The following is a 26109-nucleotide window of genomic DNA, read 5'->3' on the forward strand; positions in this document are numbered from 1 at the left end:
TGAAATTATTTTAGTTCTTACAAAATAAATGTAGATGAAGACCTATCGTCAAAAATATGGACTACTAGGGGCTGAAACTAGAGTGATAAACGAAGAAAAATTGCTTCAAAAGATTAGTATGAGAAAAGAAGAATAAAATGTCAAAAGAAGAAAAAAAGGTAAAAAAATAAAAATAATAAAGAAAAGTCATTACATATACATGGTTTTAAGTTAGATTAATATATAGTACTCCTTCCGACCTATAAGATTATAGTATGCACTCTTTCCTTTTTAATCCGTTCCACAAAGTATACACTTTCTAATTTTGGAAACTTTGTTCTCTTTAATGAGATGGAACTAATTCTCCACTAACTGTACTCTAATTTTCTTTTTTTTTGGTAAGAAAATCGGGCAGAGCCCGATTACACACTAACGAACATAAGAAACACCTAATCTATCATGCATCAACCAAATACTAAGACCCAAGGGAGGGGACTCTAAAACATGGGCACTTTTTTGAAAGTTATATGCGCAATGTGACAGAAAGTCAGCAGCGAAATTTCCTTCCATGTGCACGTGACGGAGCTCCACTTTAAAATTTGTGCTCAACTAAAAATGCAATACTTTTATGGGACGGAGGGAGTATATATATCATTGGTAGGGTTTTTCGAATAATAAAATATTATTTTTAATATGCCAATAACTATTCGACTATAAGAAATCAGGTTTAGTCAAGTCTCTATCAACATTATACTTACTTTTCTATGTCCGCCCTAGCCCTCCTAGTTACAAGTAGAAATAAACAGCACCTCCATGTATGATGTAACTATATGCACATATATGTACACACATGACAAATAATCCAAATTATATCTAGAATACTTGTTGAAAATATTTAACAATCAATAAATTTATCTTGTTAACTTTTTATTGTCATTTGCGAGCACAAGGCTGCTCAATAATGGACTCTTTTTTGTAGTGATATATGTTTGTACTTTTATGATAAAGAGACAAATTAGTTTGTCACGAGCAGAGACAAGGTCACATGCAATAAGAGTAACATTTAGTTAGTGTGGTGGTCCTTTGTTTGGCTTAAGAGATATTTTTTCAACCGGGATTCTATCGCATTAATTAATCCATCCCATATTTTGTGCTAGAACTGCACTATACTTTGCTGAGATGCCTATCTCAATTATATTTGGGCGTAGAAGATGGGATTTGTAAATTAAATTGTTCAGTAAGATAATATTGAGATAAAATATGAAATAAGCTAAGATATATGAGCTCTATCCAGAGTTAAATTAGTTGCAACTTGCAAGGATGATGATACACCGTTGCCCGTTGGTTGGCTATAACTATGAGAAGAGCACCTATGGAAGGGGGTCGATGGACAGTGGCGTATCTATCATTTTTAATTTGAGGGTGCGATATTTATAATATACTAATTTGATAAACGAATTCTGTCCATTCAGGCAGAATCACTATAATTCACACAAATAATCCATATTATGTATAGAATTCTTGTTGACAATATTTAACAATCAATAAAGGTGGGTTGGAAGTGTAGGTTTCATGACGATGGAAACAGGGTTAGGGTTTGTGACGAGTCCTGGGCGATGATGCAACCACAACTGAGAATTTTCCGAATTTCAGTAGCATGATTTCACCGTGTTTTTGGGATAAATGGTGAAGGGATTGGTGTGGGAGTGAGCCAAGAAGTTGCAAATTGCCTATTATAGGCCATGGTTTTGGGCCGGGCGGACGGAGTTTTTGCTCCGGCTGTCGATAAGGTTTGAATAGCTTTGAGATGAAAGCTGTTGCGAGTGTAGAAAATAGGGCTAATAGTAACCAATAATACTCAATATTTTGTGTGAATTACCAATTTCTCTATTCATCAGGATAGATAAGATACGTTATCTATGGGATGTGACATTTGACTATTTGTGGACCACCAGGTGACATGTCTTGAATTTCTTTCTATTTCTGTATGTTCTACAACTTCCAGCTTCGATTTTGTCCAAAGATAAGTATAAAAATTATTTTTCCAGCTTCGATTTTGTCCAAAGATAAGTATAAAAATTATTTTTACTCCCTTTGTTCTCCCTTTGTTCTAACTTTGTTGTTAATGCATTTCTTTTGGACACGAAAAATAAGAAATTATTTTGTTAATAATTAAAGTAGAGTGAGTAAAATAAAAGTGGAAATAAAGTAAATAAGAGGAACAAAGAATAAATTAAGTAGGAGTATGAGATATGATAGAGTTTTTTTTTAAAAAAGAAATGACCCAACTACTTAGGAACTACCTTGGTACGGAGGGAGTACTATTCATAAATTTTTTTATTAGTATTTAGGATACACTTAAAAGAAATGGCTAAGGATTTTTTTCATGCAATTAAAAATGTTAATTTGTGTTTTTAAATATACTATATACACAACAAAGGCTGCATCGTGCACCTTAAGGACCTGCTCGGCCATCCTGGGATACTCCATTAGGGCTAATAGTGACCAATAATACTCCATTTTTGAGTGAGAAATTGCAAATTTCGCTATTGATCAGGATAGATAAGAGCATTCCCAACAGTTTTCCTAAAACCTCCCTTATTTCTCCCTAACTCCTGCCACATCAGCGCCACATCAGCACCATAATTTATCCCCAGTTTTTAGCCAACTTTTAGCCAACTGCTCCAATGGTTTCTCCCTTATTTCTCCCTAACTCAACATTTCATTTTTACATCATCACTAATTTAATTGTTTTACTTTTGTATATAATAAAGCTAGCTAATTTAATTTATAAGACAAAACAAATAATAGTAATAAAGTTCGTTGTATTAAACACGGATAAACATTACAACGACGAAAATTAATTAAAAAAAATAGTACAGGAATGGAAAAAAAAATTGAAAGTAAAAAAATTCAAGGGCGGTGGGCGCAGATGAGGATGGGGAGAGAATGAAGAGAAGGTGTGTATTTATAGGGGGGAAATTAAAAAAAAAAAAAAAACAAAAAATGTATTTATCGCCGAATTATCGCCCACAGTGGTCGGCGATAATTCGGCGATAATCCGACGATTTTTCGCCGGTTGGCGATAAAACGGGAGGAAAAATCGCCGAATTATCGCCGACCTCTCCCATTGGTCGGCGATAACTCGGCGATAGACGGCGAAAAAACACCGACTTTTAGCCGGCACCATTGGGAGTGCTCTAAGATACTCTATCTGTGGGATGTGACATTTGCGGCTATATATACCGTACCACCACGTGAAATGTTTGCAACTTTCTTTCTTTTTTTCTATATGACCTACAACTTGTAACCTCGATTTTTTCCAAATATAAATATGAAAATAGTTTTTATTCCCTCTGTTTTAATGTAGTTGAGACATTTATTTTGGCATAAGATTAGAAAATTACTGTGTTAAAGGTTAAAGTGGAGTGAGTAAAGTAAGAGTAGGAATATTGTAAACGAGAGGAAGAAAAAATAATGTATGATAGATGATAGAGTTTTTGAAAAAAAAAGAAATGACAGAACTACCTAGAGACAAACAAAAAAGAATATGACTCAACTACGGAGAGAATGTTAGGGCTGGCAAATCGTGCGGATTGGGTCGCTATCAGGTCAACCCAATCTTATCGGGTCCCAACCCAACCCAACCCAAATCATCGTATTCTTATCGGGTTCAACCCAAACAGATTCGTGTCGGATTCGTGCAGATTTCGTGTCATCTAAAAAAATATAAGTCGTGTCTGATTCGTACGGATTTCGTGTCATTCAAAAAAATATCAGTCATCTTTTAATGATAGTAAGTTACTACACAATATAAACGCTATACGATAACGACCGACATATGATATTATATAATTAAAATTTGACATTACACGATAAAATAAGATATTACAAAATTAAAATAATTAATTTAAATAATTTTTAAATCCAAATAATAAAATTAAAGTATATTAAAACTAAATCTAACTAATAAAGTTAAAATAATTATTTTTTAATAAAATGTAAGTATGCAGTAATATTTTTTTATCATAAAAAATAATTAATAATAGTATTAATCATATTTTTACTAATAAAATTAAAATTATAATATTTTTTAATTAATAAAAATTATTAAAATTAAAATTTAATATATTATTTTAATTAATAGAAATAATCAAAACAATTATTTCTTTTCTTAACGGATAACCCAACCCGACCCATATCCGACCCAACCCAACCCAAAATTTCCGGGTTCTTATGGGGTCGACCATATAAGGTCCCAAATCCTAAACGTGCGTGTTCGTGTCGGGTTAACTTCGTGCGGATTCATGTCGAATTATCGCATCGGATCAAAAATTGCCAACCTTAGAGAATGTTCATAAATTTATAGGCCATAATTTTGGACCGGGAGGGCAGAGTTTTTGCTCTGCCGCCCGATGAGGTTTGAATATATCTTTCTGATTAAGACTAATGCAAGTGCAGAAATTAGGGCTAATAGTAACCAAAAATTTTCCATTTTTGGGTGAGACTTTGCTAGATTAACTATTGAGAAAATAATTGCATACCTTATCTTTTAACTATTTGGTTCCTTTATTTTTTATGGTACGCATGTTGTTTGTTTTGGTATGTGAAAATGAAATATAATTTGAATAATGAAATTTGATATCTTGGGGATGTGACATTTGCAACTATATATATCTTGTATTGACTTTCTATTGCCATGTTTGTATGAAAATGTATGTACCGCGTGAAATGTGTTTCTAACTACTCTTTCTGTGTGATCCAATGTTGATTATGTCTAAGGATATGTACGAATATTGTGATTACTATTTATAATACTAGTTGGATTGTACGAGTAATGTAAATTTCCATACATAATTTAGTTAAGGTGATTTGGAAGTGTAGGTTTCATAAATTGGTTTTAGGATGGAATCCGTAGATTTCTATCAAAAATTGAAACATAAAAGTACTCCACTAGTCAATGCAGGAGAAGCTGGATATAATTTGATAAACAGGTGTTGTCCATTCGGGTAGAATCACTATAATTCACACATATATGCACACACATTACAAAGAATCCATATTATCTCTAGAGTTCTTGTTGAAAATATTTAACAATCAATAAATAATTTAGTAAAGGTGGGTTGGAAGTGTAGGTTTCATAACGATAGAAACAGGGTGTTTAGGGTTTGTGGCAAGTCCATATTGTTCCTCCATGCTCACATCTTCATTCCTCATGCCTTCATCCAATTTAAGCTCAAATCCATGCAACAAATTAGCCAGCGTTGTTCGAACGATCTTAAGTCCAAGGTTGTATCCAGGACACATCCTCCTACCTGAGCCAAACGGCAGTAGGGAAAAGTTAGTTCCGGTCATATCAGTATGTTTCCCCACAAACCTCTCAGGCATGAACTCTCCAGCTTCATCCCATGTACTCGGGTCCCTGCCCGTGCTCCATGTATTCACGAGCACGGTAGTCCCTTTTGATATGTGGTATCCTACATGCATGTAATATTATGTTTATGTTAGTATCTAATATTTCATATCTGGCTAGTCCTTACAAAAATGTGAAAAGAGACCTCAGACACACCTGCAACGTTGCAATCTTGAATAGCGTAATGGGGACCTAAAAACGTAGCAATTGGATGCAATCTGAATGTTTCCATGATGATGGCATCAATGTAGGGCAATTGAGTGAAGTCATTCTCTTCCACCCATCTGTCTCTACCGATCACCGTGTGCAGTTCTTCTCTCGCTTTCTTAATTATGCGCGGTTGTCTGAGCATTTCGTGTATAGCCCATTCGACCGCTGTGATTGAGGTATCCGGGCCACCAAGCACCACATTCTGCACTCATAATCACTTTAATTTGAGAATTCAAAACTTGGCCATATTTTTCGAAATATGATTGATATATGCTTATTGTGTCAAATTCAGATGTTCATATTTCCTTTTTAGTTTATCTTATTTCTTAAGACATGCGCTTAGTCAAAGTGGAATTTTGAATTGCAAGATGGGGGAGTAATAAAGTTGATGAATTTCAAAGATTCACATTTTGCCATTTCGGTGTGTCCCATAATAAAAGTCACATTTTACTTTTACCATAAATGGTAACTAGACCCCACATTCCACCAACCAATTCTACTCACATTTTATTATAAAACTAATACTATATATAAGTGAGACTCATAATTCTCTAACTTATTCAATCTACTTTTCTTTATATTTTTTATAACTCGTGCTCACACTAAATGTGACACTTAATGAGGGACGGAGGTAGTAATTAATAAAATCAATAAAAAGTTAGGATAAATTCTATCATTAATTAACTCTGTATTAAATTGATGAGAAATTAGTACCATGATCAATGACTTGAGACAATCCCTTGTGAGCTCAACTTGAGCATTTGGATCCTCAGCTATCTCCAATAATGCATCAACGAAATCCCTATCACCGCCGCCTCTTCTAGCCACGTGATCATCAATCACAAACCCGAAAAACCAATCCGATTTCTTGCGAAAAGCCTTCATCCTCTTCACATACCCCTGCAGATCAAGCGGGCCAAGCCACGGTATCCAGTCACCGATATTGAACACTCCATTGAGTGTAAACCACTCACGCATCATCTCCGCCATGCCATGCTCATCGATGATCGCCCCCTCTTCGTCTGATTCGCCAACGTACTTGTTGGTCACGACCATTCTGCAAATGGTTGAGAGTGTGTAACGTGATAGATGCTCTCTCAGCACAACTGGCTTCCCCGAGAGGGCTCTGAGGCGCGCGAAGAAGGTACGTCTCTCCTCAATGCGAATTTCCTCGTGTTGGTCGAGTTTTTTGCTGCTCAGGAGCTCGGACATGAGTATTTTACGCGTTTCTCGCCAATATGGACCGGAGGGGGAGAAGGATACGTCGGAGTTGTTGTAGCTGATGTGTTTTCCGGCGGCCATTGAAGGAGGCCTTGAGGCGAAGGCAGCGTCGTGCACCTTGAGGAACTGCTCGGCCATCTTGGGCGATGATGCTACCACAACTGGGAATTTTCCGAATTTTAGTAGCATGATTTCGCCGTATTTTTTTGATAAGTGGTGGAGGGATTGATGTGGGATTGAGCCAACAAGGTTTAAATTGCCTATTATAGGCCATGGTTTTGGACCGGGTGGCTGGAGTTTTTGCTGCCGGTGAGGTTTGAATAGTGTTAAGATGAAGGCTACTGTGAGTACAGAAATTAGGGCTAATAGTAACCAAGAATTTTCCATTCTTTTGGGGTGAGAACTTGCTAGCTTCACTATTGTAAGAAATATTGGATACCTTGTATATCTTTCAGTTATATGTTTGTGTGTTTGTTTTATGTTATATAGTAGTGCATATTTTGTTGGTATTTGGGATGTGAAAGTGAAACTTAATTTTGAATAATGAAACTTGATATCTATGGGATGAGACAATAGATTTTCTATTGCAATAGTTGAATGAAAAGTCCATCATACCACCTGAAATGTGTTGTACTTATTCCTCCTATTGCTGTGCTCATCCACACCACACAAAATGTAAATATAGGGAAATAATTTAAGTTTATAAAAATTAGTAATTACCAGCTATTTGGAGGGTATAATGTAAAGTTTTTAGTTAGTTGAGACTTCTTATCATAAATTTTAAGAATATTTAGACTGATGTATTTTTAAATCTTACATCTTGCATATCAACTTTAAATCAGTCAAAAACTGGTGATAAATTAGTACCATTAACAATGCCTTGATGGTGTCCTTGTGATATCAACTTCAGTATTAGGATCATCTGCTATCTGCAGCAAAGCATCAACAAAGTCTTTATTTGCATCATCTTTTCCACCAGCCTTCTTAGCAAAGTGATCATCAATCACATAGCCAAAAAACATGTCTTGTTTCTTGCACAAAGCCTTGATCTTCTTAACATATACGTGGGAGTTTTGATTTAATTTTGATGATTTTTGAGATGAATGCTATTGAAAGTAGCCATGAACTACTCTCCATATTTGTTGAAGGGGAACTTGCTAGTTAACTGTATTTTGTATATATACATTGTTAAAGTGCTACTCTATTAAGGATGTGAAGAGAAACTTCTTTGTTAAACGTATTTTGTACGTTGTTGAATGTGAGCATGTGAAAAATATGACAAATACACGCAATATTTTAAAAACCGGACCGGCAAGCGAACCGGCACTGTTACTGTTTCACTGGTTCAACCGGTTCATTGGTCGAACCACTAGTTGAACCGGAATATATAATAAACATATATATTATTTATTATTAAATACATATAATAAAATATGTGAATAAAAAATAAAAAATAGCCTTATAAAAATATCAAAAATGAAAGATTTGGACCACAAAAATAAATATATATTACAAATTTAGTAAATGAAATCTGTAGTCTTATAAAAATATGAAAAATGAAAGATTTGGTCGAACGCTTTACTATTACAATTATATATAATTCAATATATAATGCAAAATATAGTGTCCAATTTAGTACAAAATGATAAAATATGATCAATAATGTATCACAAAAACATTCAATCTTACAAATAAGTAGTAGTATATATACAAATATAAAACATTAAAATTTAGTGATTATAATAAAATATATAAATTGTTAGTTAGTGTGGATAAAATTTTATATTTCACATATAAAAATAAATAAAGTTAATATTAATTCAAAAAAATGTATGTGGTGGAATAATATTATAATGAATACAGATTATTAATTAGTTTAAAATTTTTTAATTTAATATCAATAGTTAGGCTACATTAATTAAATACATATTATAAAAATATATATTTAATAAATAATAAACTATAATATAACGTTAGTAATAATTAGACCTGCCCAAGGTTTACCGAACCGGCGGTTAAAATCGAAACTGTAATCGACGGTTACGGTTTCGAACCGAAACCGTGAGAATTTACCCGAACCAAAACCGTCGATTTTTTGAACCGTAGTTCGGTTTAGGTTCAAAAAAATTCGAACCGATACTATGCCGGAACCGCGAAAAACCGCCGGAAAACCGTGAAATCAAGCGCTCAACCTTACACTGGTTTAAATTAGGGCTGGCAAATCGTGCGGATTGGGTCGCTATCGGGTCAACCCAATATCGACCCAATCTTATCGGGTCCCAACCCAACGCAAATCATCGTGTTTTTATCGGGTTCAACCCAAACAGATTCGTGTCGGATTCGTGCGGATTTCGTGTTATCCAAAAAAATATCGGTCATCGTTTAATGATAGTAAGTTACTACACAATATAAGCGCTATACGATAACGACCGACATATGATATTATATAATTAAAACCTGGTATTACACGATAAATAAGATATTACAAAATTAAAATAATTAATTTAAATAATTTTTAAATCCAAATAATAAAACTAAAGTATATTAAAATTAAATCTAACTAATAAAGTTAAAATAATTAAAATTATTATTTTTTAATTAAATTTAAGTATGAGGTAATATATTTTTATCATAAAAAATAATTAATAAAAGTATTAATCATATTTTTACTAATAAAATTAAAATTATAATATTTTTTTAATTAATAAAAATAATTAAAATTATAATATTTTTTTAATTAATAGAAATAATTAAAATTAAAATTTAATATATTATTTTAATTAATAGAAATAATCAAAATAATTATTTTTTTTCTTAACGGATAACCCAACCCGACCTCAATCCGATCCGACCCAACCCAACCCAACCCAAAATTTTCGGGTTCTTATTGGGTCGACCTTATAAGGACCCAAATCCTAAACGTGTGTGTTCATGTCGGGTTAACTTCGTGTCGGATTATCATGTCGGATCAAAAATTGTCAGTCTTAGTTTAAATAGGTAAACCGGACCGGACAGCCCACCGGTTCGCGGTCGAACCGGCCGGTCCGGTCCAGTTTTTAAAACACTAACTAGTTTGTGTTGTAGTACCTAAACTCTAAACTCTAATTAAACTCTATAGATCCTTTATGGATCTACAACCTAACTTGCAGCGTGGTCATACAAACTATATACTCCCTCCTCCCCATTAAATATGCAACATTTGTTTTTTGGCACAAGATTTTATATAGTGTTATTTTGTGAGTTAATGAAGAGAGAGTAAAGTAAGAGAGAAGAAAAAGTAGAGAGATTATTGTTTTCATTTTTAGAAACGTTTCATTTTTAATGGGCAGACCAAAAAGGAAAACGTTTCTTTTCTAATGGGATAGAGGGAGTTTATACTAACACACTATCCTAGGTAGAGTTGCCTCACAACAAGCCTAACAGTCCTGTTCTAAAAATTTGCAATAAATTCCGTGAAATTAAGTGAAATTTCGATGGATAATTTTTTGTTGTAAGATTTCGTTTTTTGATTGGATTAAGCATGTCATCTCCAAATATATAGCCTTAAGTCATGTAAAAAGTGTGAGTGGACAATAAATGAGGGACGGACAAAAATGACAAAAAAGATTAAAAATGCGTGATGGAGAGAGTACGGAGCAATATTTATTTTTAATTTGTTTTATTTTTATTTTACATTTAATTGAGAATAAATTAATTTTGCTTCAGTACATCATTTGTGAATTTTCTTTGACTATTATTGCGTGGAAATTAATACGCTGGGGCATAAACAAATATAATAAGATAGAGATTTAGCACAATAGATTATTTAAAGTTTGATTATAAATGGACGGATCCTAAAATAACGAATACCAGTTCCTATTATGAGCGGATAAGATTAGTGAAATGTGAGATTTATTCTTTTTTTATTAATAAAAATGAATGAGCCGACGACTAACTAAAATGGAGAAATGGACTTAATGGAGACGAGGGAGTATATATTCAAATAGGTTCCTATGTATGTTGGGCCGTTTTTGGGCAACCATTTCTGTAACTTAAGCCCAAAGATATTGGCTCAAGGGGGCCCATAATTTTCTTGAAATTGGGCTTCTGAAAAATGAATAGTATAATATGTACTCCCCCGTTTCGCCATAGTTGAGGCGAAACTTTTCGGCACGGAGTTTTAGAAATGAATATTGAGTTTGTTAAATAAATAGATAAAAAAGTAAGAGAGAGGTAAAAGTAGAGAGAATAAAGTATAAAGTGAATAAAGTAGAGAGAATAAAGTAAGAAAGAGTGAAGTAACAAAGAGAAAAAAGTTACCATATAAGGAAATGACTCAACTATAAAGAAACTTCCCGAAATGGTAAAATGACTCAACTATAGTGAAACAGAGGGAGTACTTTATATTTATATGCACTTTATTCTTACTACTCCCGGCACTCATTCATTTTTTTTAAAGTCATCTTTATATGGTATAAACTATTTGGTTTTTAAGATACTTTTATTACTTATATAATTTTAAATATATATTTCTAACGCTATATTAGTACATTTTTCAACTCTCCAAATACATTGTTCAAAGAAAATGTGTAATGAGAATAAACATTAGCCAATATAGCTAGTACCCAACGTTGTACATTCATTCATCAACCATAAGAACTTAATAAAGGTGGGGTGCGAGTTTAGGTTCCATGATGATCTCAAGAGACTCTTTAGGATGTACGGTGAGCCCATATAGTTCCTCCACACATATATCTTGAGGCCTCATACCCTCAACCAACCTCATATCGAAACCATGCAACAAATTAGCCAGTGTTGTTCGAACAAGTTTAAGGCCAAGCTTGTATCCCGGACACCTTCTTCTCCCGGAGCTGAATGGCAAGAGGGAGAAATCACTACCTGTCATATCAATATCTTTCCCGAGAAACCTCTCTGGCAAGAATTCTTCGGGATTATCCCATAAGTTGGGATCCCGCCCAATGCTCCATGTGTTGATGATCACAGGTGTCCCCTTTGGTACGTCGTATCCTGCAACTTTGCAGTCCTCAATCGCACAATGGGGTGGTAGCAACGGAGATAGCGGGTGCAATCTCCATGTCTCCATGATTATGGCATTTATGTATGGCAATTGCAAGTAGTCACTCTCTTCTACCCATCTGTTCATTCCTATTACCATGTCCAGCTCTTTTTTTGCCTTTTCAGCTACTCGAGGGTGCCTAAGTACTTCGTGTATAGCCCATTCGATTGATGCAGCAGACGTGTCCGTACCACCGGATAGCAAGTCCTTTACGTCAAGTAAAGAATCGCAAAACAAAAGCAACCAAATTATGCACTAGAAAATTGCTGGTAGAGAGATTCCAAAATAAATTAGGGTAACAATAAAAAGACTAGGGATTAAAAGAAAACAATAAAACAACACCTTATCGAGGGTACAAAGATCACAATTTAACATAAAGCATGAAATTAGATACCTGTAATAATCCTTTGATACAATCTCTTGTCATTTTAACCTCAAGATTAGGGTTCTCGGCCATCTCCAACAACATATCTAACACATCTTTGAAGGTGAAGAAGTCCTTTTCTGCTGCTCTTCTGGCTTCATGATCTTTAATCACAAACTCATTAAATATATCAAGTTTCTTGTACAATTCCTTCATCCTCTTAACATATCCTTGCAAATCGAGGAAACTAAGCCAAGGTATCCAATCTCCAATATTGATCACTCCATTGAGCAAAAACCCCTCATCCAACATAGCTTGCAATTCATCGAGCTTGAATATGGAGTTATGACGGCCATCTTCTTCTTTGTCTTCACTAAAACACTTGTTTCTCAACACCATTCTACTAATGTTGGACAATGTATAGTGTGACAAATGCTCTCTCAGTACAACTGGCTTGCCTGAGAGGGCATGCAGACGGGAGAGGAAGCTACGCCCTTCCTCAACTCGAATTGGCTTAAAGAATTCAAGGCTCTTTGTATTCAACACCTCCGAGAAGATTTTACGTGCTTGTCTCCAGTATGGGCCGTAGGGTGCCCATGTCATGTCCGAGTAATTGTAGGCCGTGTATTTGCCTGCAGCAAGCGCAGGCCTTGTGGCGAAGTTTGCATCATGCACCTTCAAAAACTGCTCGGCCATCTCAGGTGAGGATGCTACTAAAACTATAGATGTTCCTAGCTTTATGAGCATTAAATCACCATATTTTTGGGAGAGAGAGTGAAGGGATCTGTGTGGGGAAGAACCTAGGAGGTTCATGTTACCTATTATCGGCCATGGCTTCGGCCCCGGTGGAAGCTTTCGTTGCGAGGGACGTTTGGGAAGCCTCCTTGAGAGCATTGCTAATGCGGCTATAAGTATTAGGGCTAATAGAGATTCAAGGTAGTTTGGCATTTTTGAGGGTTTGCAGCTATAAGTATGTTGAGATATCCACTTATATCGAAAATGTGAAGTAATAAAATCAATTTAAATAACTACTCACTGCTTCTATCACCAATCGGTTTAACGAAAATCTCACATTGTTTGATTGGTTTACCCTTTACTCATCACACATTAGTACATCTGCAATCAACATTATATGACAATTTCAAATATTCATTCTAATATATATACACCGGGAAGTGGCAAACATTCTGATTGTTTTTATCCAACATAGTCTTGCAAAACAAATAAAGTAAAAATAATCTGTAATAGAGGAAGTTACATAATGCAACAAGACTAATAAAACAACACAAAACTCTCATATATCAATTTGTATTGGCAAAGTTTGTCGGAAAGCACTACATAGTTTTGCGCTAAAGAATAAAGTGGTGATGTTGTATATACAACGTTGATAAATAAATTATGGTACAAGTGGAAATCAAGAAACTTACCTTTTTGACAAAGAAACTTGAATTCTTGATGCATCAAACTTAGTTCTCATTCTAGAGAAACTATGAGTCTAATATGAGCTTAAGCCAACCAAAGTAAACAAGATTTAGATCGCCTACTTAATCATACACAATTTTCGATGTTGGATCACAACCACATGGAGAGCTAGGGGCTGATTTAATTGTTAAATACAATTTTAGATAATGGGTCACATGGGGTTAGGGGGCTTATTATTGTAATCAAATTGTATAAATTTACGGGAGTATTATAATCAACTGAAATAAACAATAAAATAAGATTATAGCATACTCCATATTTTAGAATCATTCTTAAAGTTAAATGAGGTGGAATAGAAAATCATATCAATGTCCTACAGTTATTATGACATAAGTCACATAACATATTTAGGCGCCTTACTACCCATACGAAGACCAATTATCCCATTAATCTAGACTTTTTTTTGAGATATATACTTGGAAATGTTGAATGTTCGTGACACAAATTATTATTAACCTAGGTGTCTGTTAACTTTTTTTCTTGAGATATATACTTGGAAATGTTGAATGTTCGTGACACAAATTATTATTAACCTAGGTGTCTGTTAACTTTTTTTCATCCCATTTTTCGTATATTTTTAAAACTCGTACCAAATCAGAGTGTGAGACATCTATCCAAAGTGAGCAGTATATCATAGATTGTTGGTAGCGAAACACACCAATTACCTCATTCTTAAACTATTTTGTAGATGGACCCGCATTATTGGACTAATGTAGCTTAAAATAAATAAAATATATGCAATTTTAATATTTTTATTTTTAATGATAGATGGGTTAAAAGTAAGTTGTATGATATATGCAACGTAACATTACCTGTTAGCTTCCAATAACATGAATAAACACAAAGAAATTAGATGCACTATAATGAGTCAATTCGGGTGCTCCAAAGAGAGAAGGACATCATCCACAGCTTGGTTTCCGAATGCCCAATACCAGGGATATGGCAATGAGGAAATAGCATAGCACGACGATAAGATAAGCCACGGTGACACCCTTGTAAGCCATATCTTAATGCTTTAATGATTTCGATAATGAATTCTAATTATGAATTTGAATTAATTCAACCATAACAATAATAGTACAAGAGCAAATAGAATCACCAACCTTCATCCATGCTTTCTTCTTTTGATGTAGAGGTTGAATCCACTAATTGATGTTTGTCCCCTCTTTAACCTCATGACTTTAATGATTCTTTTGACGAATATAGAATAAAAAACTGTATATATGTATATATAAATTCTGAACACATATGATACCCGTGACTATCTTTTTATGTGAGTGTATCTCTTTAATTTTTGTGTGTTTCTATTTATACACAACAGAAACACACAAAAATGAAAGAGATACACTCACATAAAAAGATAAGATAGACACAGATAACGTATATATTCAACACTTATATACATATACTCCCTTCTTCTTATAAAATAAGGACATTTTTCATTTTGGGATATCTCATAAAAATATCTCCTTCTATTTTAGGTAATTTCTTTCTATCTAATAAGGTGAGCCTCATTCTCCTCTAACAATACTGTAATTATTTTTTCTATCTCTTACTTTACCAATTGTACATTAATTCTCGTGATGTCGCAAATGTTCATATTTTTGTGGGACAGAGAGAGTACAATTCTGAACATGGGAGGAGCCATGTTGATGGGACGGAGTGAATACGGTTCTTAACTTTTTTTTTCTTTTGTAAATTTTTTAAATTAGTTTATGTTTAATATAAATTATTATGTAAAAGTCCATACAAATCATCTAAAAAACCTAAAAATATACTTTGACATAAAATTTAGATGTCACCACTGGTTCTTGATTCTATATTCGTCAAAAGAATCATTAAAATCAAGAGGTCAAAGAGAGGACAAACATCAATTGGTGGATCCAACCTCTACATCAAAAGAAGAAAGTATGGATGGAGGTTGGTGATTCTATCTTCTCTTGTAGTATTATTGTTATGATTGAATTAATTCAAATCTAGAATTAGATTTCATTATCGAAATCATTAAAGTATTGAGATATGGCTTACAACCGTTGAATGGATAATCCCAAAGCCACACTGTGGCCAGCGAAGGCGAAGGCAAAGGCAAGCATTCCTAAGCCGCTGAAGATGTCGAAAAGGATATTGGCCGTCGTGGTTGATTGGAAACCGTAGCTAACCACTTGGTGCTCGGCAGAGCCTTTTCATAGAGATGCACCGGTGGCTATCAAGGAGTAACTGCAGAAATTAATATTCAAAAAATTTAGAAATATAATGACCTGATGGACTAGATGGCTGCAAGGAATTGAAGTTGGGAGATTGAGAGAGTACCAAGTGAATGGCACCAAACATCATGATATAATAAGTCTTTCTAACACATTTCAATAACAGAGTATTTGCAAAAATTGATAAATATATATACACATGTCAAGTGTATATATATACGTACAAATAAGAACATACACACCATGATGTGTCTCCAATTCTTGGTTACAAAAAGGGGGAAATATTAGAGTGGTGTGGAAACGAATGAAATGAAGAATTAGTATAGTGAAGCTTACTTATATTTATATGTGGAGATTTATTTGTGGTCGTGTCTGAGATCCGGATTTAGTGAAACTCTTATATTTGATTGGGTCGTAGTAATGAAAATTTGAAAATTCAAAGTTTGAGAAATATATGCATGGTATAATTTTTATATTGCTATTATTTCGAAAAAGTTAGTTTTAACTATAACAGATATAATGCATGGTATGCATTGTATAATTTTGATATTGCTATAATTTTGATATTGCTATTAGGCCTGTCAAATCGGGTACCCGCGGATACCCGATCCGAAATTTTCGGGTACCCGGTCCTGAAATACCCAAAATTCAATACCCAATTCCCGACCCGAATTTGATTTCGGGTACCCGGATACCCGACTCGGGTATCCAGTCCCGAAATATCGGGTATCCAGTCCCGATTGTGATTTTGATTTTTGATTTTTTTAATCTTTTTAGAAAATTAACTACAATTTTAAAGGTTTATTTAATATACTATTTAGTTCGAATTTAATACAAAGTTGAAGTAGTGTTCAAGGGAAAATAACTACAAACTTTTAGAAATACAAAATTTTTGTAGTAGTTTGAATTTAAGAGAATAACTAAAAATTATTGGAAATACAAATTCTTGTAATAGATCGAATTTTAGAAAAAATAACTCTAAACTTTAAAAATACAAAATTCATAAGTTATAACATTAACATATTAACATTTTCCATCCATCCACAATAAGAAATTAAATTACATATTAACATCTTTTACCCATCCACATTTAATTAAAAAATTATATTACATTTTTCATCTTTCATCCCTCCAAAATAAAAATTAAATTAAAAAAATTAAATTAAATTACATCTTTCATTCATCCATAATAAGAAATTAAATTACATATTAACATCTTTCATCCATCCACTTATAATTAAGAAATTAAATTACATGTAATTATAATAAAAAAATATATAATTTATTAATTTTAAAAATAAATCGGATAATTCGGGTATATCCGATCGGGTTCATCCAAAATTCCCACTACCCGATCCCGATCCGATACCCGAAAAATCGGGTTTCGGATATCCAATTACCCGACTTTTTCGGATTTGGATACTGGGTATCCAATACCCGATATCCATTTTGACAGACCTAATTGCTATTATTAGTCTAAATCTAAATAGTATGCTATTGTGTAAGTCGGATCAACTTCTAAATACTAAGGTGATCCAAGCCCAACAAGTTCTGAGATGATTTTGGGTCGTAATAATGAAAAATTGCAAATAGATCAGTTTATCATTATAGGCGTCTCTCAAAATTAGTATTCTAAATATTGGTGAATAGTATAGGTGTACAGTGTGCTCAACTTCTTAATACTCGAGGACTATGTATATGGTAGTGCTGAAAATCACATGAACAAGGTCATTGCTCGAATTTTTAGTGTTTAGGGAGTAGTAAATTTTAACTTTGAATAATAAAATAAATTCTAACGTAGGAGCTTAGTTTGTGACGGAATTATTATGGCTATTTAAATATTCTACTCCGATATAAATTAAGCTTGTAGGGCCCGCCGAAACGGCGCAAGATAAAATATCTGACTTAAAATCCGCTAACTTATTCCCATCAGCTCCAGTAAACTGCGCCATTCAGTTATTTCTCCCTTATCACTCCATCTCATGATCACCATACTCTCTCCTCTCTCATTTCTGCTTTGAATTCTGGACAAAACTATGGATCTGTGGTGTGTGCATGTGAAAAGCAGTGGCTTTATGCCGAGGAATTCCTTCTCGGAGAAACCGTTTTGCTGGAGTTCAAATAATTATTCGATGAATTCGGACCTCCGATTGTCCAAGCCAGAATTTGCGCCGACTAATTGTAGGCTTCGATCTGTTTCAGCTAGAGCTATGGCGAAAATGAGCTCCGGAAATTCCAGTAATTCTAATTCGAATTCCTCCTCTTCTGATTCTGGTAAATTTTATTTCTAATTAATTGATTATAGAGAAATTTTATAATGCTGATGCTAGAAGGTGTTTGATCAATTGACTAGCTGAATTCTAAGTGGAAGATAAGCCGTTGCTCCTATAAACTTCTTTTAGTAGAGAAATTCGGTGATCGCTGTATTTTTTTCCCTTCTTCTTGTGTGAGATGCTGTGGATTGTGAAAAGCAATCAGGATTTTAGTCAGGCTTCTTAATTTGTTGATAGGATATTCAGGGGCGGATGCATAAGCATATTTTTGGGATGCTAAAATCGAAAAATTTCTGTGTAGAATGCTTAAATATAAATACATGAAATACATAATACTAGTACTCCCTCCATCCCAACTAAATTGGGACAAAACTTTTGGGCACAGAGATTAAGAAATTGTCTTGAAAAGTAAGAGAAATGAATACAATAGGAAAGATAAAGAGATAGTAAAGTATGTGATGGAATAAAGTAAGAGTGGTTGTATGTTTACTTTTTTATCGAAAAAGGAAATGAATCAACTTAGTTGGGACGGAAGGAGTATAAGGTAAAAAATAAAGTTGAAATCTGGTTAGGGCTGTGCTCTCTTAGCACCCCGGTATCCTCCATTGAGTAGAAGCAGGGGCGGAGCCAGAAATATAGCATGCCGGGAGATAAAGTAAAAAAAATGGACTACAAGACTGCTAAAATTTAACTTATCAGAAGTATTATAAATTGGAAGATTAAAATAAAAATAACTGGGGGTGCTTGAGCAACCGAACACTGCAAATGATTAGAGTTTCCTCCAAAAATATATATACACATGTGTATATATAGAGTAGAATATGCTCCTTATGGTTCATGATTCAGAGAATGGAGTTAGACTTCATTCTTATATTGATTTAGAGGTCTTGTCGAGGGGGTATATCGTCAAACTTAATTACAGCTTTGCAACAACAGACTAGATGAACATAGCTATTAAGTATGTTTTGATCATTTTTCTGCATCAGCCAACAGTGAAGGTCCCGGTACTCAAAACCTCTCTTTTACATGTAAAGCTCTGTTCTTAAAAGGTTTATGCTCATTTTATGGTCCAGGGTGTAGCCGTATAAGTTAGTAATTCAATAAGTTTGTTTCTGATGTCCTACCAAATTTTAGAATGCTGTTAACCATTTTGCTAAATAAAAAAATCTCAGAAGTCTGCCTTTGGTTGTTCCGGTTCCTAATATTTCAAGATTAGGTCCTACACTATAACAAACATTAAGAAAGATTTTTCTGTAACATAAGTGTTTTAATGGTTCTTGCTATATGAAGAACATTTTACACTGCCATGTATATTCTTTAATTCATAGCAGTCTTGTTTCCTCCAGTACTTTAATGTTCTTAAAAAAGAGTGGATTATTTGTTTCATCTTGTAGTTGTATGCTGAAACAAGGAGTGTATTTTATGTTTTTTTTGTGGCTGATGTCTTATGACAAGTATCATTCAGTAAGGCCTCTGTACCGCTAGTGGACTTATATAGTTAGTTTTGTCTTTGCAGGAGGAAACAATGATAATTTGAAAGCTGGAGGAGATGGAAACAATCCTTCTCCCGGAATCAAGAAATCAGATAATACAAACTCGCAGAATCCCCAATGCAAACCCTTGGATTGGAGAGAGTTTAGGGCTCAGCGGTACTTTCTCGAACAGGTATTTATCTTTCCACTTGATGTCATTCATTGTGGAGGTTTTCAGATGTTTAAGACTTTCATTTGATTATGTGGGTGTTTAGTGTAATTGGAAACACGATACTTAAAATAAATGCTAAATTTGGTTTAGAAACTTGAATTTGAGGTACTATAAAATATTGTCCTTCATGTTGACTGTTTACTGAAATATTCTTGCAGGCTGAAAAAGATGAAACATCACCCGGACTAAAACCTCTTCCCTCCAAGTGGGCACACCCTATTTCAGCACCCGAAAATGGCTGCCTCCTTATTGCTACGGAAAAACTTGATGGTGTCCGCTCCTTTGAGAGGACGGTAGTGCTTCTTCTCAGATCTGGAACCAGGAATCCACAGGAGGGGCCTTTTGGGGTAGTCATAAACAGACCCCTTCACGAAAAGATGAAACATATGAACCCCAGTGGTATTGTATTGGGAAACACGTTTGACGACTGTAGTTTGCATTTCGGAGGACCCCTCCATGCCAGTATGTTTCTGCTAAGATCTGAGGAAACTACGGGACTTGCTGATTTTGCAAAGGTCATTCCAGGGGTATATTTTGGTTCCCGAAATAGTTTGGGTAAAGCATCGGCAATGATCAAAAAAGGGAAACTTCTGTCTCAAGATTTTACATTCTTCATGGGATACGCGGGATGGCAGCTGGACCAGCTAAGAGAGGAAATCGAGTCTGATTACTGGCACGTTGCTGCATGTAGTTCCAACTTGATATCTTTGGAGTCGCAAAGGCCTCCTCCCGACAACTTGTGGGAAAAAATTCTGCAACTAATGGGGGGTCCCTACTCGGAGTTGAGCCGCAAGCCAAAACAGGACATATAGTGCTATCCGATCAACTTCAACTCAGATTCAAGAACGTGGAGGGAGCTTGGTCCTATGTACAGTATTTAGCTCAAGATTCTTGAAAGAGTAATTTTACTCTTTTTCTTATCCCCCTTTTACTCTATGAATAAAATTTTAGTTTTTGATTGCAACTAAATATTGTGATGATAATCTTTATTAGGAAACTTTTGAAATAAAAGATGAGGCTTTTGTTGGCATTGATTATTCAGACACCTAGAATATGGGCACTATTTATGTGTTTTGTTTGCATAGTTTACACAGACAAAATGCTGCTTTGTAATTGTATATGTCATCCTACGCTTCGAATCTACATTTTCTGCCCAAAAATATAAATATCCTTATAGAGTCGTATGTTTTACTTAAATTTACTCGACTAACACTGAACTAACATTAGTGGAGCTTTCCCTCCTTCAGCTTGTTTGAGACTCATCTTCTGCCCGCGACAAATTATGCTTCTACATTAATCCTTTTAAGGCAATTACATCCATAGTAGATCTATTTTTTATCGTTGCTGTTCGTTTATCATCAGAGTGTCTCGATCTTCATGGTCTGACCTGACTTTGTTGAGCTGTGCCTTGTGCATGGCTACTTGGATTTGCCTCCCGTGCCCTTTAATTATTTCCCCCATGTTCCCTCCCAGAGGCATAAACGACCCCGAGTAAATTATTTTGTTTCTTATTGGCATGTATCCCTGAAAAAATCATACGGGCTGAGTTTCAGACACGTGTTTAAAACCACTGAAGATAGCTACTTAGCTGTGTTTCTTAAGTAACATACTGTTGAGTCGTTATTAAATCTCCTTCTGCCATTCTTTGGATGGAAGTCGAAGGAGCCTACTATAGGTTGACATAGTTCTGTCCCCTGTCTCATGAGCTCTGCAGGCTGCTGGTGGCGTAGGCCATGGACTGAATGGTTGGGACTATCATTCATCTTCTTGTTCCAAGAGTATCCTGCTGTGTTTGGGTGGATCACAGACTTCGACTGGTGAGCACGTCCAATGCTAACTCTGGGTGCCACAATAGGGAAGGCACTGTCTAGATTATACTGATAACCTGTGCTCTTGTTAGGTTTCCCCTGTTTTAAGAAATTTTGTTCATAATCTCGAATTTTTCTTGAAATTGCATGATAATAAAAGCATGTAAAAATAAATAGAGAACCTGTCCCCCTGGAATAGCTTTCTGTGTGTTTGAAATCTTATATCCTTGGCCTCCTTTAACGCTCTTGCCTCTTCGGCTGTATTAGGACCAAAACATAGTTTTCTCAGAGAATAGTGTGTGTTTTATGTGTTTTTTGTTAGCAGGCTTACCTTTTTGCTTCCCCATCTCTAGCCCTGGCTCCGAGCTCCTTACTTGAAGGGTACCTCGCCATTTTAGATGGCTCACAGGGCAGAGGCATTGAAGTGAAGAACTGAAACCAAGAGAGGCTCATGCGTGAGCGGATGATTCAATATGGTGTTTTTTCAAAAAGAGGGCAAGGAGAGAGTAATGTATATACCTCACTCTTGAGCGCAGAAGAAGCAGTGCCCCGTTCCTGTGGATCTATGGAGAGGAGGACTTCGAGAAGATCCAGCGCAGACGAGGGGAAGTCCTTGAACGTCTGTGATATATTACGTTTGTAGACACGCTGCGATCTGAAGCTGCTCGCAAGTGGTAACTTCGTCTTTTTCCAGAAGGCTTCTGTTGGTGAGCCACAGAGCTTAAATATCTTGTGTGTTTGTTCCACCTGAAAAGATAATAGAGTTTCGATCAATTTTTGTTGTTATAATATTATGTTTTGGTTTGAAATTTGAAATACCTCTGTTCTTCCAGGCATGATAGGCCTCCCTGTGAAGAGCTCAGCAAGAATGCAACCAACACTCCATAAATCAACTTCTGCTCCGTAATTCGTTGCTCCGAGCAAAAGCTCTGGGGCTCGGTACCACAGAGTCACAACACAGCTCGTTAACTGGCGCTTCTTGCGAGGGTTGAGGACTGTGGCCAAGCCGAAGTCCCCGATCTTGAGAGATCCGTTGCTGTCGACGAGGATGTTTGCACCCTTAATATCACGGTGAAGAATTCCCTGGCTGTGGCAATGCTCAAGCCCGAGTAAAATTTGCTGCATATAGAATTTGATCTGCATATGGAAGTAGTTAGTTGATGGGTGAAAGGTTACTGAGTTTGAATTTCACTCGCAAGTTTAATTTGAACTAACCTGTGGTTCGGTGAATTTGAACTTGGAAGACTCTAAAAGTGTGGCTAGGTCATGCTTCATGTACTCGAACACGAGGTACAAACTCCCTGATACGCTCGATATCACGATGGCTTCAAGCCTCATCACGTTCGGGTGGTCTAGCCGTCGAAGGATGCTAATCTCCCTCGCCATGAAACGAACACTCTCTGGATCCATCTGAGCGAATTTCACTTTCTTCATTGCTACGAACTTGTCGCTCTTGAGATCGCGAGCCTTGTAGACGCTACTATACGTCCCTTGTCCGATCTGCACATATCAGTATAATCACGTTAGCAAACCAATGCTTTGTTCAAACTCGGACGAGAGTTAAGAGAAACCTTACTTTCTTTAACTTCTCGAATGAGTCCGCACTCCGGGGAATCCATCCTTCGACTGCCTCCCCAGCAACCGAAGTGAGCCAGGGCGGCCACCCCTCGCCTTTGGTGCCGAGGGGAAGTCTCGTGATACTTGGGACTGGCGCTTGCTTCCCTCTTCCGCTAGCGGGCCGGTCGATGATCTTGTTCTTGGGGTTTTGTTCGACGTGTTCAGCCTTAACATAACTCGATTGCAAGCTCAATTTTACCGACAATCGGGAGTGCACAGAGGAGCCGTTGTTGCCTTTCACTATGACCTCCACCGGTACCGGTAGAGATAGCTCAGTTGGAGATTTGCTTCCGTCCAACTCTTTCTTTGCTGCATCATGTTTGTTAACGTTGGCTCCTTTTGAACATATGCACCCCATAATAGTCTCATAAATTAATTAAGACTAAAATTCTCAAATAACACATAATGCCCTGAAAGATCTTGATGATATGTGGAAATTCTTTCGCCTCTTGAAAATTCAAAATTGTTCTAAGGAATCCCAAAAAAGGGTTTGAATTTCAAAAGCCTACACCAGATTTTATCATTGTAAGGTTTTACAAATGTTTTTGCCTAAATGCATATGAATATTTATATATAGATATTGAAACAATATTATTTGTTACTAGAATCCTGGTCAAGGTTTGGAGGTGCCTAATGGGAGATTTTGGGTTCCAGAAAACAATCAATAATATTTTTAAATAACATCAATAATTATTTTTTTTTCCTATTAATATTTTTAAAAATAAAAAACAAAACAAAAAAGAAATTGGAGTGATAACATATGATTACTCAAGAATTGGAGCATTTAAAAATTGCGTGTGCTCATTTATTTCGAAGAGTAAAGTTCAAACTTAAGCTGTAGTTTGTGTTTATTTGATTTAAAAAAAAAATAATTATTGTTATTATATTATTATAAATTAATAATTAATTAAGAAAAAATTTAATATGAGTCATATTTAATTAGAATAATAACTAGCTATTATTATAATAGTAAAATATTATTATATTATGATTTTATCAACTAGTAATACATATTATGTAAACGTAATTATTAAATTTAGAAATATTAATAATATCTAGAATTATTATATTTACGTTTTCAATTACTAACTTATTAAGTAAATCTTAATGTAAATTAAAATTATGGATCGTCCTATTATTACTGTTAACTAAAAATCTTATTGAACTTTATTAAGTCAATTAGTTCATTCACTTATTACGTCAATCAGTTAATTGAATTTAATTGATTCATATGAATTCAAGATTTTAGTAATTTTTCTAAATATTTTCAAGCACATAATAAGTAATCTATTAAAAATCATATACCTTGAAATCACATTCCTAAGTCGTATTCCTTAAAATCACATCCCATGAATCACATTTCATAGAATTACATTCCCAAAAAACATAATCCTCAACTTTAAAACAGCAATTTTAATTAGTTGATACAAAAATTAACTCTATATCCATTATAAATAAATAAAGATGAAACACTTAATATTTATCCCGGCCAGGGGTCCATAAATTTTTAGAAAATCCTGTAATCGACTTTTTACATGCATAAATCCTAGTAGTATTACTAACATTTAGGGTCTGGTCTATTCACTATGTTTGAGGTGGGCTATTAGAAAATAATAATGATGATTATAATGTTGAATTTATGTTTGATTAGTTCCAAATTCCAATGTTTTCAAAAGCAGTGGAAGAATTAGTGAAGCACATATATAACTCATTAGTGGATACTTAAATTAAGAAGACCATATATATTTTTATTGTGAAGATAATTTGTTATATTCACTAGCTAGTAGTATTACTGAAACTCAAACCAACTCCAACATATATACATAAAACTAGTACTCCATGAAATTAGCTGAGACCAAAAGAAAAGAAATATACTATGAAAGTTTGAATTTCAAGTTATGTGGAGTATGAATTTCTGGTTTCATTAAAACAAAATTCTTAATTAAGCAGAATCCACCATATAACTAGAGATAATCTTCAACAGAAATATTGAAATATATGTCTCCGATGATTCATGAGCATGAACTCCTGTGTAAGACCAAGCGGGCGTCGGTGGCTAATCCAGCGTCCGAGGCCGCTCTCTGCACGGAGCGGGGCGACAACCCGATACCGACACCTGGGGGCAACTGCAGCGTCTGGAAATTGAGATTCTGCAGCGACGAGTTCCCTCGCAGGCAGTAGAATGCCACGTCGTGTGCCACCGCGGCCGCCTCCGCGGTGGCATAGGAGCCCAGCCACAGTCGCTCTTGGGTGCCGGGGACCCTTATCTCCGACACCCATTTCCCCCACTTGCGCCGCCGCACGCCCTTGTACTTCCTCTCACACTCCTCTGATGATGAACTGCTCATTTTCTTTTTCTTTTCCTTTATGGAGTATAACAAAAAAAGAAAATAAAAGATTTGGTTGCATTCTGACTTGAATGTTGGGACTTTTATATTAGGTTGAAATATTGAAAGTCAACGATTTTCATAGTATAGTTAAATTTATTTTGAGGTGTAGTAACAAGTCAAGATTTTCAACGGTCAAAGTAAATCTTTTTTAAATTAATATCTTGAGCCCACTTGTGACCAAAATTTATGCACTGCTATGTATCAACTTGAAGAAATATTAATTCATTACTTCATCCAATCCATCAATTATTAATCGAAGGTTCCTACTATTGCTCATGATTACATATCGTGTTTATTTGTAGTATTTCATATTTAGTTGTCACTTTTTTCTCAAATATTTAATAATTCTTGCCCCGTCTTCTTAGCAGTGCTAAAATTAGACTGTTTC

General features: G+C 35.0%; 5 protein-coding genes across 11 annotated transcripts; 1 reads left to right on the forward strand and 4 right to left on the reverse strand.

Annotated features, from left to right (window-relative positions):
• Positions 1 to 4940: 4940 nt before the first annotated feature.
• Positions 4941 to 7305, reverse strand: LOC125207993 (cytochrome P450 71AU50-like). Its single transcript, XM_048107521.1, has 3 exons — positions 6317 to 7305; positions 5549 to 5804; positions 4941 to 5456 (listed from the first exon to the last, which is right to left on the reverse strand). Exons 1-3 carry the CDS (start codon positions 7208 to 7210, stop codon positions 5089 to 5091), a joined length of 1518 nt encoding a protein of 505 aa, XP_047963478.1. The 5' UTR covers positions 7211 to 7305; the 3' UTR covers positions 4941 to 5088.
• A 4007-nt stretch (positions 7306 to 11312) lies between these two features.
• On the reverse strand, positions 11313 to 13793 carry LOC125204918 (flavonoid 3'-monooxygenase-like). Its single transcript, XM_048103692.1, has 3 exons — positions 13671 to 13793; positions 12274 to 13359; positions 11313 to 12086 (listed from the first exon to the last, which is right to left on the reverse strand). Exons 2-3 carry the CDS (start codon positions 13189 to 13191, stop codon positions 11463 to 11465), a joined length of 1542 nt encoding a protein of 513 aa, XP_047959649.1. The 5' UTR covers positions 13192 to 13359; positions 13671 to 13793; the 3' UTR covers positions 11313 to 11462.
• Positions 13794 to 17868: 4075 nt separating this feature from the next.
• On the forward strand, positions 17869 to 22924 carry LOC125207293 (UPF0301 protein CAB604-like). Of its 7 annotated transcripts, XR_007173947.1 has the most exons (7): positions 17869 to 18203; positions 19719 to 19867; positions 20065 to 20805; positions 21621 to 21723; positions 22040 to 22169; positions 22251 to 22421; positions 22548 to 22924. XR_007173947.1 is itself a non-coding variant. In XM_048106569.1 (3 exons), the coding sequence occupies exons 1-3, from the start codon at positions 17966 to 17968 to the stop codon at positions 20716 to 20718; spliced, it is 1041 nt and encodes a 346-aa protein (XP_047962526.1). In that variant the 5' UTR covers positions 17869 to 17965; the 3' UTR covers positions 20719 to 20947. The 7 variants fall into 7 exon arrangements, 1 of the variants encoding a protein (XP_047962526.1); XR_007173945.1 differs by having other exon boundaries at positions 22040 to 22421; XR_007173949.1 differs by having other exon boundaries at positions 22040 to 22388.
• On the reverse strand, positions 21045 to 23689 carry LOC125206752 (probable serine/threonine-protein kinase At1g54610). The gene is made up of 8 exons (XM_048105985.1): positions 23291 to 23689; positions 22930 to 23214; positions 22534 to 22851; positions 22234 to 22461; positions 22043 to 22146; positions 21897 to 21972; positions 21517 to 21813; positions 21045 to 21436 (listed from the first exon to the last, which is right to left on the reverse strand). The coding sequence occupies exons 1-8, from the start codon at positions 23687 to 23689 to the stop codon at positions 21242 to 21244; spliced, it is 1902 nt and encodes a 633-aa protein (XP_047961942.1). The 3' UTR covers positions 21045 to 21241.
• Positions 23690 to 25176: 1487 nt separating this feature from the next.
• Positions 25177 to 25703, reverse strand: LOC125203352 (ethylene-responsive transcription factor ERF019-like). The gene has a single exon (XM_048101676.1). The coding sequence runs from the start codon at positions 25677 to 25679 to the stop codon at positions 25344 to 25346; it is 336 nt and encodes a 111-aa protein (XP_047957633.1). The 5' UTR covers positions 25680 to 25703; the 3' UTR covers positions 25177 to 25343.
• Positions 25704 to 26109: the final 406 nt, after the last annotated feature.

Source organism: Salvia hispanica, chromosome 2 (assembly GCF_023119035.1).
Source record: "Salvia hispanica cultivar TCC Black 2014 chromosome 2, UniMelb_Shisp_WGS_1.0, whole genome shotgun sequence".
NCBI classification, from domain to species: Eukaryota; Viridiplantae; Streptophyta; class Magnoliopsida; order Lamiales; family Lamiaceae; genus Salvia; species Salvia hispanica.

Bases quoted from the DNA above. Each gene is read 5' to 3' on its own strand.
- LOC125207993 (XM_048107521.1), bottom strand. From the start codon at position 7,210: ATGGAAAATTCTTGGTTACTATTAGCCCTAATTTCTGTACTCACAGTA. The intron at 5,805-6,316 runs GTACTAATTTCT...TTATGAGTGCAG, and splicing joins GTCTCAAGTCATTGATCATG to AATGTGGTGCTTGGTGGCCC. The intron at 5,457-5,548 runs GTGTGTCTGAGG...ACATGCATGTAG, and splicing joins TCAAGATTGCAACGTTGCAG to GATACCACATATCAAAAGGG.
- LOC125204918 (XM_048103692.1), bottom strand. From the start codon at position 13,191: ATGCCAAACTACCTTGAATCTCTATTAGCCCTAATACTTATAGCCGCA. The intron at 12,087-12,273 runs GTATCTAATTTC...CTTGACGTAAAG, and splicing joins GTATCAAAGGATTATTACAG to GACTTGCTATCCGGTGGTAC.
- LOC125207293 (XM_048106569.1), top strand. From the start codon at position 17,966: ATGGATCTGTGGTGTGTGCATGTGAAAAGCAGTGGCTTTATGCCGAGG. The intron at 18,204-19,718 runs GTAAATTTTATT...TTGTCTTTGCAG, and splicing joins TTCCTCCTCTTCTGATTCTG to GAGGAAACAATGATAATTTG. The intron at 19,868-20,064 runs GTATTTATCTTT...ATATTCTTGCAG, and splicing joins AGCGGTACTTTCTCGAACAG to GCTGAAAAAGATGAAACATC.
- LOC125206752 (XM_048105985.1), bottom strand. From the start codon at position 23,689: ATGGGGTGCATATGTTCAAAAGGAGCCAACGTTAACAAACATGATGCA. The intron at 21,973-22,042 runs AGCCTGCTAACA...GTCCTAATACAG, and splicing joins GATGGGGAAGCAAAAAGGTA to CCGAAGAGGCAAGAGCGTTA. The intron at 21,814-21,896 runs GTTCTCTATTTA...TTCTTAAAACAG, and splicing joins AAGCTATTCCAGGGGGACAG to GGGAAACCTAACAAGAGCAC.
- LOC125203352 (XM_048101676.1), bottom strand. From the start codon at position 25,679: ATGAGCAGTTCATCATCAGAGGAGTGTGAGAGGAAGTACAAGGGCGTG.